The 17,485-nt window shown below is 33.6% G+C and overlaps 1 protein-coding gene across 4 annotated transcripts in view; it reads right to left on the bottom strand.

Annotated features, from left to right (window-relative positions):
• Positions 1-1,553: 1,553 nt before the first annotated feature.
• LOC129264638 (synaptosomal-associated protein 25-like) overlaps positions 1,554-17,485 on the bottom strand; it is a 58,711-nt gene continuing 42,779 nt past the window's right edge. For 2 of the 4 annotated variants that reach the window (XM_064102380.1, XM_064102381.1), the window contains exons 6-7: positions 12,596-12,740; positions 1,554-3,650 (exon numbers count right to left, since the gene is read on the bottom strand). In XM_064102380.1, the coding sequence (XP_063958450.1) occupies positions 3,582-3,650; positions 12,596-12,740 (214 nt within the window). In that variant the 3' untranslated portion in view covers positions 1,554-3,581. Of the gene's footprint in view, positions 3,651-4,757; positions 9,145-12,595; positions 12,741-17,485 lie in introns of those variants that run through there. The other 2 variants (XM_064102382.1, XM_054902546.2) reach the window with 1 other exon arrangement.

Raw genomic sequence — 17,485 nt, 5'->3', positions numbered from 1 at the left:
GGAAATGCCTGTGATGAAGTCACTTTTTGATGAATAGGTGTAAACTGCAACATCCCCAAGCTTCCTGACAGAAATCAAACTGATTATTTACAGCCAAGTGACAGATTGGCATATGTATTGTTATATTTTTTATTATATATGTCATCAGACTAATAACAATACATAATTAAATTACAAACTTTGGCAACATTTTGAATACTATTCAAACAAACTTTCAAAGCGTTTTTTTACACTCACTCAGTTTCTTAAAAAAAATAAATCTACCAGACATAGACTAACACAAGAAAGCTAAAAGTTGAGGAAATCATAGGATATATTTTAAAAGAGCATACTAAAGATAGAAAGAATAAGATAAACATTAATCAACAAAATAAGTGAGATTAAACTGTAGCAAACTATTTCTACAACATCAAACACTGATAATATTGTAAAGTTGTTCCACTTATCCGTCATTCTCAGGGCTCCAAGAAGATAAAATGCATTTCCTTTTGTCTGCGTTGAAGAGGGCTTAAACATTTCTCCCTAATTAAAGGGATTTGCTTTAATACCACAGGCTACATTTAATCTACATTTTTTACCCTAGGAATGTTTGCTTGGATCAAACATTGAGCTTTACTTACACATCAGGATTTTAAAAATGCCAATTCTAATACTGGTTAGAATTGTCCAATGACATTAGAATGGACATTTGTTAAATTCTGATAGGTATATAAAACCATGATGAAATAGGTATGGTTTTAAAAAACATTCCATTCACAACATAGATGTGTTCAAGCTATTCACCATGTTTAAAAAGTTGGTTAAGTTGGGTTATTTTTTGTTAAGTTATTTTTTTTCTCACTCGGTAGAAAGCATAGAATATGTATAAGAGTCCTCAGTTTCAAAGAAAATCAAATAAGGAAGAAATTATAGATTTCTATACTGATTTGATACAAAACATTTTAGTTTGGAAAAAAAACACTAACAGAGAATCAAAAAGAAAATAGGCAAAGGAAAGTATAGAACACATTTATATCACAGCATCTTCATTGCCATTTTTTATCATTTCAAAATATTCTGTGTTTTAGGAAATGAAATATCACTACATGAATCTCTTTGCAATGATCTGATCAGGAAAAACAAATTAAGAGGGACAATAATGGCTCACTCTTCTAAACCTTTGTCTGGTCAAAATGTTCCACTGCCACCAAATGAGACAATTTGTCATCAAACTAAAATGCTAGCTAAAACTTTTTAGCTTCTGATATAGTTTATGCGCTCTGAAAAGTGGACAGTGTTGGATAGAGTAATATCGCCACACCTTAAAAAATTGAACATAATACCAAATACAATAACAAAAGAATTTTATAACGCTAGTGTGTTAAATGTAACACTGGTGTAGTTCTCAAGACACCGGTGGTGTAGTTTTGACACCATGTTTCACTGTGTATAAAATTTGGGATTGATCTTTCTTTAAACCATTAGCCTATGACCCAACAAATTCACACAACACCCCATCCTTTATCCTACACTCAACAATTAGCACAAAAGTCAAATTTAAAAACAAAATATTTAGTTTTCATTACTTTTATTTTTGACTTGCTTTTAAGTTCTTTTAAATCTTTGTATTTTATTTTGTGGTATTCAAGATTTAGCAAAGTACAAACAAAATGCTAAACAGTATCAATTTAAACAAGGAAGAACACTAAATTATTCACGATTTTAATCAAAATTAACACTACTTAATAATAATTATCAGTGAACGTACAATAAGACTCAGGATGCTGAAAAATTGCAAATTAAATAAAATAATCATGTCGCAACATCACAATCGAGCTTTCATGAAAGAAAATTCATTCATTGAATCTATGTACAAATTGATGTTGTTGCATTACTTCAAACAGGGAAAATAAATAGTCTGTCTGAATAGTACTCAGATGTAGCAAATTCACACATGAATTATTTACATTCCTTAATTCTAAATCTACTAATGATTATAGGTCAAGTGCAAGAATTTTGCTATTAACCAAATGTTTAATCTCCAATTTATTCTGACAAGACAAAGTTACAAGAAAATTGGCAATAAACATTTCTCTCTCACAAACAGCTCAATCATTAAAGAGTCCAAACATATAACAACAACAAAATTTCTGAAATAAATTAGAAATACTCATATCTTTTAAAAGATTTTCAAGTAGCTACTTTAGAACCTTACACTACAATTTGAAAGCAAAAGTCCAGCCCTTCAGGCACTGTATTTTTATTTTTTGTTTTTTGGTACAAGTTGTGGAAATATCAATCCAACTTGATTCATATTGTACTAAGAATCAAATCATAAATATGATTTTAAGCTATGAAAGAACCCCAAAATCCTAATTAAAACTTCAGAAATAATTTTCTCCTGCAAGAATTCAGTTAAGACACATACTTAAAAATAAAACGTTATAAAAACATTTTTTCACTTAGTATGTGACACACAAGTCCTAGTACTTTGAAAAAAACCTCTACCAACTGAAATTGGCACATAACTTCATAATATAGAATATATATCTGTTGATGCTATGAATATAAAGCAAACACACATTGTATATTATATGCATATAATATAGTTATTGATATAGGATACACAATTACATATACCTATTTACAAACAGATAGTTCAGGATTATATCATACATATATGTTTCTAGGCAAATTAATCAATAAAATTTTGCAGACAGTCATTTATACACAATATCTATATCTTTCCTGAGCTAACTACACAAGGATAATAGCAATTAATACTAAAGCTCAGCCTCGGAATCCTACATGCTTCAAATTGATAAATATAATAGCCTATTCTACACTGTTAAACTCTCAGCTGGAATTTTCCATAAATATTGCATTTTGCTGCACCAACACAGGTAATTACATTCAGAAGATACACACTGAGCAAACAAAAAGAATGACAGCATTTCTCATTATCATTTTTTTGCCCCAAAAACGGATTCTAAAAAGAATGAAGACAACCAAACCCTAGTTGTACAATACCCTGATTTTTTTATTCATATTCCACTAATCATTTAAAAAAAATCAATAATTTGACAGGATAACATAATTACAAGCTTAACTTTATTACTGTTTTAAATTTAAAAAAAATTTAACTGTTTTTTCTACTTTTCTTTAGCTTACAAACATATTGCAGGTTTTTTTCTTAATATCAATGTAATATTATTCACCAGCGGAATGTAGATCAATTGTCGTCACATTGTTTTTAGATGCACAGCCCAACATATTATATCTTGAATATTGCACATTGTAAACTGAATGCAGCTGGTAATTCATGCCCATTTTCAGTTGAGGAAAAAAGTTTTGTCATTATTCCTTGCCTAACTTTACATATTAATCATAAAAAACATGATCATAGAATCTGACCTATCATAGCTCTTATCTGAATATGTTCAAAGTATGAGTGACAATGAATGAATGATTATGAATGTTCATGTCATAAAGGGTAACATACCACTGCACATGTGACTGGTACATACAAGATATACGTGTATGTAGGAGAACAGGTGACAATGATCGATCAAGTCATGTGACAGTGCATAGTGGTAATGTTTTCAATTCTTCTGCAGAATTGTGGTAGCACGCTTGTTCGCGATATCAATGCGGGTGTCATTTAGGCGTGCCTGCAGACAGGGGAAGTCACATGACAGGTAAAGGTCAGAAGTCATAGGTCGGGGAGGTGGGTGGGCGGGGCAAAGTGAGCAGTCATCATGGGAGTGATGGATAAAGAATGAGGGGTAGGGTTATGATGGGTTAAGTATGAAGAAGGCGTGGTGTGTTAGGAGGGCAGGGTTATGAGTGACGAAGGCGTGGTTATGTTATGAGGGCGTAATGATGTGAAGAAGGCGTGGTTATATGTCAGGAGGGCGGGGTTATATGTGAAGAAGGTGTGGATTGTATGTGAGTGGGTGAGATCAGAGGGTAAAAAAGGAGAGAAAGGGGAAAAAAGACAGAACATGACATTATTTGGTGGGACGGCACATCTTGATTGGTAGACAAAGTAGTTAGCAACATGAGGGTTAACATAAGAGTATATATTGCATGTTACACAAGTATCAGTTTGGCAAACAAACATAATCATTCCATAATGAATAGACATAAAGGTAACGATTTCAACATGAACACTGCGCACTGTTCTCTCTTTAAAAGAAGGAAAAGGTTAGTTTAAATATCATTACACAGCATTACACTTGCAGCATTGTTTCTGCACTGGAATGAATATACAAGAACATAACATTTTGAGTAATTATGGCTGGCATTATCTTGACTTGGTGGTTAGTATTATGATTATTATTGACAGATAAAAAAGATTTACCATGCATATAATGTCATAAGAGCATCTAAGCAATTGAAATAAACTTGAAATGTAACTGACATGAATATCAAAGTAATTGGTGAAAAGTAGATGCAATAACAAGAAATCCATGCAAGCATTGTGAACGTGAGTTACGGGCAACAAATACATTCATGATATTGTTCAAGACTATGCTTATTCAGAACTTAAAAAGAGGTAAATGGAGAGATATCATACTCAAAGGACATAACATAGAAAGAGATCATACTAAAGGGCAAATGGATGATACAAGTAGTAGACCAAGGGACATAATCTATAGACTATGCTCATTCAGATTTCACACAAGGTACATAGAAGAGATAAAACTTAATGGAAATTTGGGTGATAACATTACAGACCCAGTCCAGAGCAGGTCACAGGGTTATTTCTTATTATTAGAAAGGAAAGAAGATGGCAAATATTTTACATCTTGCCATCAACAGCAGTGGAATGGGGATTTGGGGGTAGAATGTGACTGTTCATAGAATTTCATTCCCTATCTCGATATGAAAGAAGTTAATATCAGGGGAGAATTCACTGAAATCATTTTTTCATCAAGACTTTCTTGGCCAGCCAAAATGTGGATGTGAAAGTGTTTTGGTCAGGCAAAGAGTAAATTCAGGTCTGACCAGGGCCAGCATGACTCCAGATAATAAAGGAAGCAAAGCCTTGAACAAACCCAAATCTTAACTTGCATTGCATAGATTTTGTGGTGACATCAACAAAGAATTGACTCCATGGAGTTGACTCCCTTGTGACAACTTCCCAAAAAAAAATGACTTCTAAAAAACCGAAAAGAGTGGTATAGCCAACATTTCAAGAACAAGATGCCAGACTGTTAGCACCTCCTTGAAGGAAAGCTAACAATTAGCACTGTAATATGAGTCGATGCCCTTTTAGCTTTCATCATAGGCCATAATGTCAGTGCTTGAGTACAAGCGCTTCTTTGGCAAAGGATAAAAATATATATCAGGCATGGTGCTTGCGGTGTGGTGACGATACACATGGAGAGGGAGAGGGGGAGAGAGAGGGCGGTGTTTACCAATAATTGGCCCTATGGTCGCATGAGACTGAGTGGCCATCTGTCAGGTGGAGGATGACGATACACACGAAGCGTGGCAAGCACGATGGAACATACATACACAATCATGGCAAGTTTGAGGAAAAGCGTTTCTAGCTATAGTTTGTTCCTTCCTATTCATGGCAGTGTACTTAAAACTGGTCTTGTGCACAAGAGTTATTTTCACACTCATGTATGCTAATAATGCTATCCTACGTTAACCAATAATCATTCACTTTATGGTACTCCTAAAAACACAACCCGAAAGGGGGAAAATAGGAAGCATGTCCAATCAATATACTAAGAGCAACTCTCTGAGTCCCGAGAAGGTTCATTCAATGATAAACTTTATCTCATTTCCTTTCAGATAATATAAAAGACTGTTAAAGCTTTTGGAGGATAATGATATTCTCTATCACGAACTTAATAATAATCTTTGTAAAGTAACTTCTCTGAGGAAAATGTCAACCAAAACTGATATTGCTTTCAAGCCAATAACAGAATGTAAATTTGTCCTTTTTTTTAAGAAGTAAGCATTCCAATGTTTTCACCTACATTATATAGCTTCTCACCAAATCACTTCCGTCAAATAGATAACTTGTTTTCCCAAAATAGGACATTTCTCATGAGGAAAAACTTGACAGCAGTTCCCTGCTTGTATTCACAAATCCCCCATTTCATATGACCCTGTATCAAAGTTTGTTTGTATGCTTTCCTCCTTCAATGCGTGGGCAGATATTCACTCTATTTTTTTTCTTCTATCCCCGGTTGGGTTAAATCGTTTGAACCAAATCCAGGCCAATATTATTGAATTTGCTAAATATTATGCAGAGCCATTCTTAAAATAGGCAAAGGATGGGGGATAACTTGATGAGGATCTTTGTTTTGAAGGAGGAAAACAGGAAGGAAATGAGGACGATATATAGACCCTTGAAGAAGATGAAACGATGAGGTGATTGGGTATGTCTTTTAGCTTGGGGCAATGCATGGGAGGTGAGAAATTTGATATATGGAGAGAAAGGATTGGTAAAGTCTGAATTAGGTTCATAAAAATTGGTATGAATAATAAAAGAATGTGGATGGCTCTAACAGCTATGACAAAAATAATATGGTGGGTCTGATGCATGGAGTAGGTGTCGGACAAAATGCTAGTAGGAAGGATGAATCATATCAAGTTAGATGTGTAAGTGAGTGGGAGGGTATAGCAAGGTTTTGCCATGGAAAGGTTTAGGAGTTTAAATATTGGTCTATATGAATCTGATGTGGAATGTTATACATATAGGCCTATAAATATATTACACTTTAATATGTACATAGACCAAGTTAGGCATTCATTAGGACCATGCAAGTAATAGATCCTGAAGTGATTCCATCAAATTTCGTTTTTGGGGGAATTTTGGCATTATGGACACCATATCCCATTAAAATCATCCACAGCCCAAGTTTTCAGGGAATTGTCTAATGATAACACATTATGTGTCCACATGAATACCTACTTGGTCTTAATGGAATGATTATAAATTGGCCTGGTTCTAAACAGCAATGAACCAGGAGTAATTACTTCACTTCATCACTTTTGCTAATTATCAGGTATTCATGTGGCCATACCCTAGGACACAATGAACAAATTCATGACAAATTTTGTGTGTGAAAATTTTCATAATGCTCTATCAAACTGCTACATTTTTTCAGGCGCTCTATTTCCAATTGTAAAATGCTTGTAACAAGGGCCAAACTGTTTCTTTTTCTTTTAATATAAAATGTTGCATGATGTTTTCAAGAACAATTGGTGGGAGGAATGATGGATCATATAAAAACCAACAATATCTGGTAATTATATTCAGAAATTGATTGAATTTTCCACGCAATGATGCAATAAATAAAAGACTGCTGTCTGATAAAATATACAAAAGGATAATTCTATCAAAAAATTATAACTTCTAAAATTCAATATTCAATTGTCTTTCAAAAAGACTTGTAAGGAAAATTTTGTGGCAATTTTTTTTTCATAAATGGATAAGCACTTTAACCCAGTTACAATATAATCAATAACAATACAAAACTTTTTTGCCAATTTTGAGAATAAGGTCACAAACTTTACACAACTGTACCATGATTAAACAACTAAGAAATCCTTTCCAAAACCGTACTACATCTGCAACAATTTTAGATGCCATCAAAAGACAAAATGGGGGGAGCAATTTCAGTATTACCATCACTTTATGTTCAAACATCCATTCAACATTCAGAAAATTGCATAGAGTTTTTCAAAAGGACAGATTTACATTTTGCCAGATTACAGAGAACTGGAGAACAATTATTAAATGAACACTGGGATTAAGTAAGGACATGTCCTGTAAAATGATATATAAAATAGGTATAGAATACAATTAAATATGAGATTATATGAGAAGCAAAGGGGTCGCACTAAACTATGTGAGATAAAACAATTATCAAACCACTATCCAAAGACGGGTACATGAATGGGGGAATCACACAGATACTTGAGAAATAGTAATATGGAATGATAATTTATAAAGGTTTATTGCAGGGAAGTTTGTTCTGTGAGCTTAAAATAATATCGAGAGATGTCTTCTAGGCATGGCTTCATCCAAATGACTCTCAAAAGGTAACACCCATTTTATAACAAGCTGTGGTTGACTAATTTATGACTTCAGGAAGGGGACCAGGGCCAGTGTTGCATAAAAGTTAGCATTTTTATGCATCCTTGGATTTGATTGGCTGATGATCATCGTTACCATGGTAGTTACCATAATAGTAACTTTTATGCAACAGGGCCCAGAAGAGATATATATAGGATGGATTATTAACCTTTAAATTTGCGTATGATCTTCTGCGACAAAATAATACCCAAAATGGTGATTGCTAGTACATTCCCTATTAATATAGAATACTGAAATTGTATGGTTTCTTTTGAAAAATATGTAAAAACAGTTATTTTGCAATTTTACATCATTTCTGAATCTTACTAAGCCTATATATTCTACAAGGCTGCTCGACATAATTTGAATTGATTTGTGTTCTTGCTTCTCGAACTGAAGTCTCTTTCATTCATTGACAATAAAAAAAATGACACGGTAAATATTGCAGGGGAAAAATGTTAACTTTATTCACAATGATATTTGGTTGGAGTTTTAAGTTTGAATGGGAGGATTTAAAAATTAATAGCTGATATAGTTCCGGTTGAAAACATTTAGGATCTATACAATTCAATAGATGGATCCCAAGCATGATGTGTTTTGTGCCTATTAAACTAAAAATGTTTGTATTGTGTCAGGTTTATATCAAAGAGCCATTCATATGCATGAAGGCAAAAATGGGGAAATTCAGACTGATGTGCTTGAGAAAATATACGATACCAGCAAAATACTACTTTGCTTTCATGAAATAATCAAGTACGGTAAATTGCTTTCATGATAAACAACATACAGAAAATTTAGAATTAAGTGTTGTCATTCTCAAGAGAGAAAAAAAGTACTCCAAACTATTTTCATTGCAGTTGTAGTATTCCTGATGGATAACTAAAATCAAATAAAAATGTATGAACTGCTTTTGATGGTTAATCTTTTATTAATCTTGGATGATTCCACTGGGTGTGGTGTGCAACTCCATCCCCACGCATAGCAATCCATGTAAGGGTTTATTTCAGAAGCTTGCTAGCACGGCTGTTAGCTACAGCCAAGCGCTCCACGTTAGAGTCACCCTAAAGTTGTTTGACAAAGTAAAAACACGTTTGGAGGGGGGGGATGAAGATGGGTTAACGAAAGAATGAAAAGACGACATTAACAAGCAAACCGTGTGATGTACAAGCGTGAGTGTGTGCATGTGTACAGCGTAGGGTGTGGGAGAAACAGATATAAAAAAAACAAATGGAAAGAAAAAAAGAACGAATGAGTTAAAATCATGAAAGAAAGAAAAACCAATGAATGACAAAGTGTAATTTTTCATAGAACACTGATCATTCAAAGCTATAGCTCCATGATGCAAAAGGGGTGAAAACATGGTTAAGAAATGGAATTCTTGACATGGATTATTAAATATGTAATTGGTCACGGTTAGACCCATACAATATGTATGCTACAAATACCACATGTACCCTTGGTGAAATTGATATCCATAACCAACATTATAAAATTTAACCCTCACAGGAAAACAAAACAATTCTGAATGAGAAATTTGATTTATCATCAAGAGGCATGCACAAAATTCAAAATTATCTCCATGGTTAGTTAACTCTGATGTAATGGACAAGGAATAGATATGATGTCATTTTTCAAATGCACAAAAACACTTTGGGGAGTGAGTGGGTGTAAATTCAAAATCCTGCATAGCTCTTTCTCATCCTGTTTCTTTGAAGTAGCAATGGAAAGCTTAGACTGAACTTCTTGAATAAGCCACATGGGAAAACAAAGATGATATTTGAAGGAATAAGTGATCAATGCATCTGGGTCGGTGTGTGGGATAGCGCAAAATCCATCATGCACGCACAGAAATTGTCAAATTATTTTGTTTTTCTCTCCCGTGTGGGTGGTAAGTTCTAATATTAGCAGTTTTACATAAGCATACATTTTTCTCTCTCTAAAGTTTAGATGTCATGCTTGAAACATGATAAGGTGTTATAAAACAACAGGCTGATAGACCTGTACAATGTATTAAACTAGAAATGATTTTGTATTTTCAGGTCAGTCACAAAAGTTTCTCAAAGTTTTTTAAAGGTTCTCGTCTGAGTTGACATTTTCTAATGTGCACAAAATTATTCATACCCTAGCTATTTGAGATGCATGTTCATCAATAAGTCTTTTTAATCTTAATAGTTAGAAGGCCAATGTGACATTTCTGTCATGTTTGAAGGTCATATATAATCATAACTATGGATTGACATGGCTGATTTCACTAAACACCTCAAATGCTTTTTCAAAAGACATAGTATTTTGTGAAAATCAGTATCAAATATAAACCAAATCCCTACAAATATTAAAAATCCTTTATTACAATACACGACAACCAGTTCACTTCTTTTGGATTATTTATTTCAGAAAAAACAACATTGTACAATGTCTATCAATCCTGTTTCAAACAAAGAAATCACACAGTTATCAATGAATCCACTAATTATCGGTTAAGTCTAACTGAACCAAAAAAAATTAACCATGCATTATCACATTGTTGATCAATTTGGAGATACTTTTATTTTTTTCAAGCATCACGTTTCTCAGGTGACAAGTTAAAAAAAAGAATTGATAAAAACATTTGAAATAAAATCCAAAAAGCATTAACCTCTGAATGGTTTTAGCAGAGATTAAACACAAATAACAAACTTAGATATTTAATAATTTAAAAAATGCATATGAACGCGAAGCAATCATAGGGTGATGTAGAAAATGATACTTAAAAGTGTGCTTAAGTCACTGGTGCATTGTCAGGCAATATGAAATAATCAAAACATCAAAGCCTAAACAGAATTTGCATTGCTTACAACAGTTGCATACCATACAATCTGATAAAATATTCTATGAAATATATGGAATTTGGAATAGGTGTGGATGAAATTCAAGGTGGACACTTAATTCAAAGTGTCTGTAAATCATACAATAACCTCGGAAAGGGAAATATCCAAAGTCTAATGAAAAAAATAAAAATAAAGTGGAATATATTTTTTTTTCTTTTGAAAATCATGGGTCTTTGATAAGCATTCAGTGACTTATCATTTTTGGAAATGACCCCTCTAACCATAATCAGCCTATATCTGACTAGAATACAGAATGGTATACTATATTATTTTTCATATATGGTGAGTAAAACAGTTACTTTCTAATTCTTTTCATTTCAGTGCTACAATAAAGAATGATTTACACCTGTCTAAAATAGACATAGTCAATTACTCAGATAATAAATCTCTCAAAAAATAAGAAAACTAAAATGGGAAACAGAAATAGTCAAATAGCATCCAAATATCTGCAGGATCATTTGCAATATGAATGTTTAATTGTAATGTACACAGATATTTAAAGTGAATGTATTGCATGTATGTTCAAGCACATGTATACAAATATGAAAAATTAATGAGAATGTTTAACTGTCTACAACTGTTCCAAGCAATGTCAGCATTCAATCAAGAATAATTATGACAATTAAAGTGAATTAAAACAATGTGATGCAAGTGGAGGTGCATGAGATTATGATTTATAATCAAAATTATTTGATGAATGAAATATGATCAATATGTGACATGGGAGTCACTAGATAGCATACATTAGTTCAACATTATTTCAACTAACATAGAATAATTCACAGTGGTTTATCGGGAAAGGGGGGGGGGTGATAAAAACATTTCTAGCAATTTCTTCAGATATTCAGAATTTTTTAAACAAACATTTCTTTATACAATCGGTCACAATCATTACATAAAAATAATAATGAAGCAACCTTTACTCATAAAATGATGATTGTATTTGCCTGGCAGGAAATTATTAATAAAGTAAATTAACCATCTACTGTGAAAAATAAACAGATGATACACCCTTCAAAATTTATATACATTACCTAGTTTTCACACTATTACAAAAAAGTAATAAAAGATAATCTATTCAGTGCAAAGCAAGGGAATGTTGAATCCTAGGGCTTTTGAAATGCTTGGCAAATGTATTTCTGGACAAAATATAAAGGAGCTTTTCAAATGGTGATGATAGATTAGGAGACAGTATATAAATAATGTCATAATAAACTAAATATATCCACCTAATCTTCTGTTAAGGCTTTGAAAGTGCATGTTATGCTTTCGACCAGCTTTAAATTCAGGAAAGAAAAATAAATCCACATGGTATTTTGCAACTAAAACATGTTTGCTTTGCCGCATATCAATTAAGCAACAACAAAAAATATGGTGTGAAAAAATTACACATGCGCTTGCTTTTATGAAAGATAGCAATAACGAATGGGGTATGGCCTGTTTTGATTGCATTGACTCTCAATACTTGGACAAATTTTTAATAGTTTTTATTTGCAAAAATATCTGCTGATGTGCGCCTGCGGGCAAAGATGCATCCAAAACCTACCAATTTCATTGTGAAGCCACAACTTAATATAGTACGTATGGAGGATGCAGTATGAGAGCTAGGAATGATGGCATAGTTATAACGGAGCTTGTATCTTACCTTACTGGTGATGCGTTCCACCTGTTGATTCTGGGCTCCGATCTCACTCTGCATGTCGATGGCCATGTGACGTAGATTACCCACAATGCCGCTTACCTGGGTCAAGTTCTCGTCCATCTCATCCTCGCGAGCATCGTTTGTTATTCTAAAGAAACATGACGTCCAAACAGATAAAACGGTTAATTGTCCTATTGCACCTAATCAAATAGAATGATATTCTGATTTTCTAGTGCTTCACAGATATATTTTTCATTATCATCTACATACAGTGTTTTTAATAGCGATACATTAAAAATGCTTATTTTGGTCTGCATCAATTGCCTGTTAAATACCAGAGCGTATCCCTCAAAGGACCAAAATCTGATACCCCTTTAATAAACCCAATAAAACCTATCCTCCAATTAGCCGCCTAAGAGTAATGCGGATAATTCAATAAAAATTGCGTTCACAAACTCCGAAAATTATCCGCATTATTTTTAAGGCGGATAATCGTCATGACAACTGGACACGCCCCCTCCGATGCGGTTGTGTTGGAAAAGGGTGACCTTGTGACCGCACCATGGCAATTATCCGCATTATTTGGAAATACGTTCATAAACTCAAAATCTTGTCCCGATGCCGCTATTATGCGGATAATAGCAGCATCAGAATAATGCGGATAACTCTTGTCCTCCTCTGATTTTACGACCAAATTATGCTGCTATTAGCCGCATAATTGGGTTTTATTGGGTTTAGGAAAGGGGTATGACTTATATCCCAAGGGCTCCCGTACAAAACTTGCCGTTGAATGTCAGACCGTATTCAACAGTCTAGTGCGTATGCACTAATGCGTGAAATATACAACGCATACAACAATAAAAGCAATGCGATGCACAGCATTGAGCACAATGACAGTCAATTACCGTGTTTACACGCTGCATTAAAAAAAGCCGATCCTGCATCGGCTCGCGGTTCTGAACCGGGAGCCGATGCAGAATCGGCTTTTTTGTTGCGTGTAAACGCAATTAACTTGCATCGGCTCTCGGTACAGAATCAGCAATTTTGCACCACCAAAGTAGTAGGTTCAGAACCGCGAGCCGATGCAGAATCGGCTTTTTTACTACGTGTAAACAGAAAGCCAATTCTGCATCGGCAATTGGCGCGCATTTCATTTACTTTACCATTATGACGTACTTCAAAGCGCACGGATCCAGTGTTTGCCATGCGAGCCGATTCTGCACCGCGAGCTGTAACAGCGTGTAAACGCGGTGCAAGATAAACCAAAAGAACCAAATGCCGATCACATGTAAAGACCAAATTTGATCTCAGTGCATATGTCTCAAGTGATATGACTTGTTCAATCAAATTTCTCCCTCTTATTATTTTTTTTGGGGGGGGGGATGAGATAGATAATAATTATATTGGATGGCTTTATTTCATGGAATATAAAAATGTTCCACTCGTTAGGGCCAATACCGGTATTCCACGAATCTGCAATTCTTGGAATATTTGCCCAAACTCTTGGAATATTTCTGGTACTGTATTCCATTCTGAGCCATCCAATATAAAATAATTACTGGTTATCAGATTCTGGCTAACCAGCACACAAAAAAATGCTCAAAAATTTGAACTCATAAAAATTATAAAACTAATCATGGATAATTCATGTCAATTAAGAATAGCAACAAGTAATCCTTAGCTTAAATCATTATTCTAATACCTAAAACTTTTAAAATAATAAATTTTATTATTTTTATCACATTATGTGCCATTCGAATTAAGATCTTCTGCAATAAAAATTTAGTAAAATATTGCAGGGAAATAGGAACGTCCTTAATGCATAATTAGAACGTACTGTCTGATTCGGTGGTTAATTATTCCAAAAAAAAATCACAAATCTTTTTCTCCTAGTTAGGACAAAAACATCACTTCCCACACAGCAGACCACAAGTTGAACAGACATCCCTTCCATCCTTATCACTAAAGTCAGTGTGTATAGCTATCAAGTTGTCAACCTTTGGTATTTCTCTTCTCCCGACACAAAATAAATGAATCCATTCATCAGCTTTTGCCTTAAGGTTTGATAGCACCTGCCCGGGTCCTGTTACTCTCAAACTACTATAAATGTACCAAAAATTTAATTAAATCACAATATAACAAGTGATTCATCACGTACAAGCAATATGTGTGTATCTCTTGTTTTTTTCTTTGCTGGCATATAACAGGTGATGCATGTCTATGTTTATCAGTCAATTACAAAACGTCAACCCAATAAAAGATAAATTCTTTGAATAAAGTCAAAATATCAAGTAACAAGTATTATCAAATGTAAACAATGCTCATCTCAGATAAAGTTTCAATATAAAAACTGGTCAATACTGTGGACAGAGTGGGTTGTCCATCCCCCACTTTATTGGGAAGAATATGCATCACCACTTTTAAAATATCACTGATGACACCCATCTTTGTTTATACAATAACCAAAAGACACTAATATTCAAATAAAAATAAAATCTCAATAAATTCCAACAAATTAACTTCATGGGATTTAATCACTTTAGACCCTCTTCTCACTACCATCCTAAAACTAGTTTAGTGGAAACTAGTTTAACCTGTAATGAGAATGATCGAAGCGGTCTTGAAAGCGATCTTCTAAACTAGGCTAAAAATTTTCAAATTTATTATTGTCAAATATTTGTTGATACTGTAAGCTTGTGAGTATACTGGGATGTTTCCCATGTTTTAATTATGGCGAAGAAAACTAAATGTATTTACCATTTCAAGATGGTTTGCAGCATTTAAGTACAAAGTATGCTAATAAATTGAACATCTAGTTATAAAAATGGAAATTTGTTTAACATTTGGCTACCAAACTTTCAGGACTTTAGGCTTCATTTTAAGTTACACCGGAGTTTTCCCAATATCTTCTTTCATCTATGTTTTAGATTTCTTTTTCTTCTTCTTCATCTTCCACTCTTTTCTTCTTCTATCTTCTATCGCCTGCTTCTTCTTCTTTCTCCTCTCCCTCTTCTGCTCATAATGACTTATAGCACAAACCATGGAAACTTACACCCCTCCTTTTTTGGGGGGTGGGGGGACTTTAAATAATTACATTCTTCACTAGTCTATTCATTTCACACAAGTGAAAAAGAGGACAGTCCCAATAACATCTAATTATATAAGCTCATCATTCTAAGGATGCTATTTCATTTAATATGAACACTTGTTATCATCAGGTTTAAAGCAAACAGGCAATATTTTGACAAATTTTAAATGAGAGGGCATCTGAAATAGACATTTTTTTTTCAATATTACCTTCTTCCTAAAAGAAAAAATTGTGAAGCATTTGAAAATGCATAAGCCTGAATTTTGAAGTCTAGTTCAACCTAGACCATAGTCTAACTCTGTGATAAAATTATAAGAAGCTAAAATGTTTACTATTTTGTATCCCTTTGCTTTCATGATGTAAGAAAATATTTCAGTAGCATTGCCAGATAGTTATTAATGATTTGAATGTCAAAGGAGAAAATAAATTGAACATATACAGGTGTGCAACATTTGGCTATCCATAGTTAAACCACAACTTTAAACCAGAGTTATTTTAAACCAGAGTTCAGAATACGGGCCATTATGATTACTTTCAACTTGAGGTTGCCATGATCACAATTTTGTCTTATCTCTGCCCTTATTATGTGCACAGTACACAATAATCCAAATACAGTCATGTAGGCTAAAGTCGTAGACCTTTACATGCAGATGTACACTAAAATACTGCAAGAGAGCTCTCTGAATTACGATGTATCCGCTCAGAATTACATTCCATCCTCGGAAATAAACCCTTGAAATGTATCCATGAAGTTGAAGGGTACATAACCTTTGGTATTTCCTGATTGAGATCTGGAGTTCAATTCCCGGATCTTAACTAAGACATTTATATGTATCCAATGCTTGACACCTGCCTAGAAAAAGGCAACACACTGTCTATTTCTTGAAAACAACTAATTTATCAATATTGAACCTTTTATGTTGTTGGACACATTAAAACTTGACAAAAGGGCCTATATTAACTTCCAAGTTATCTGGATAGCATTTGAGAAACGAGTGATATTAGTTTGTTTAATATGTATCTCAAGTGAAATAAATTATAATGTCTATAACTGTTTTAAAACTTTATTCATCTCTGTTTATAACCAATATTAATTTTTGGGAAAAAATATACTGAATTGGATTTATTGTTTAATTTGTAATGCCAGAATTCTGGACAAAGACCAACAATATTTATTGTAGTAATTATTCTATAATAAAATTCTACACAAAAGTGTTTTATAGTTACAAAGTATGAGGGAATACCTTCAGTATGACTCCCTCAACTGGTATCTGTATGTGATATCATGGGCTTCCAATGTGGCACAGGAATACATTTTGGCAGTCCTCCTTTCCTATATGCACATCGTTAGTTTCTTATATGGGGAACAGGTGGGAATTGTAAAGACCACAGCAGTATATAGTTGGACATTGTTTCTGTACACACCATTAGTTCCATGTGGTATGGGTGCATCATCATTCATGAACATGTGTGTAGATTCCTATGTAAAATGGGTATACAATGGACCTATTGCTAGGTATCCATAAGTGTGTTCCATTATCTTTTATATGGTGTAAGTGGTATAATTCTTGTAGAATAATCATCAGTGGTACTGCATGTATCAAATTATCTATTACACTCCTATCTTTTGAATTGGTCTGCCTTGACTACACAGATGCATGTCATGTATAGTTTTATGCACATGAAAATTTATTTACTAAACAATTCATCATCCATTGTATTATTTGCTAGAAGGTTTCAAGTGACCTATCTCTTCATCAACAATATATGCACCTTATGAAGTTGAGAATGTTCCATTTACAGTG

The sequence above is a fragment of the Lytechinus pictus genome, chromosome 7, assembly GCF_037042905.1.
Source record: "Lytechinus pictus isolate F3 Inbred chromosome 7, Lp3.0, whole genome shotgun sequence".
NCBI classification, from domain to species: Eukaryota; Metazoa; Echinodermata; class Echinoidea; order Temnopleuroida; family Toxopneustidae; genus Lytechinus; species Lytechinus pictus.
The sequence above is the reverse complement of the archived record's forward strand: the minus strand, read 5'-3'. Positions and strand labels throughout refer to the sequence as shown.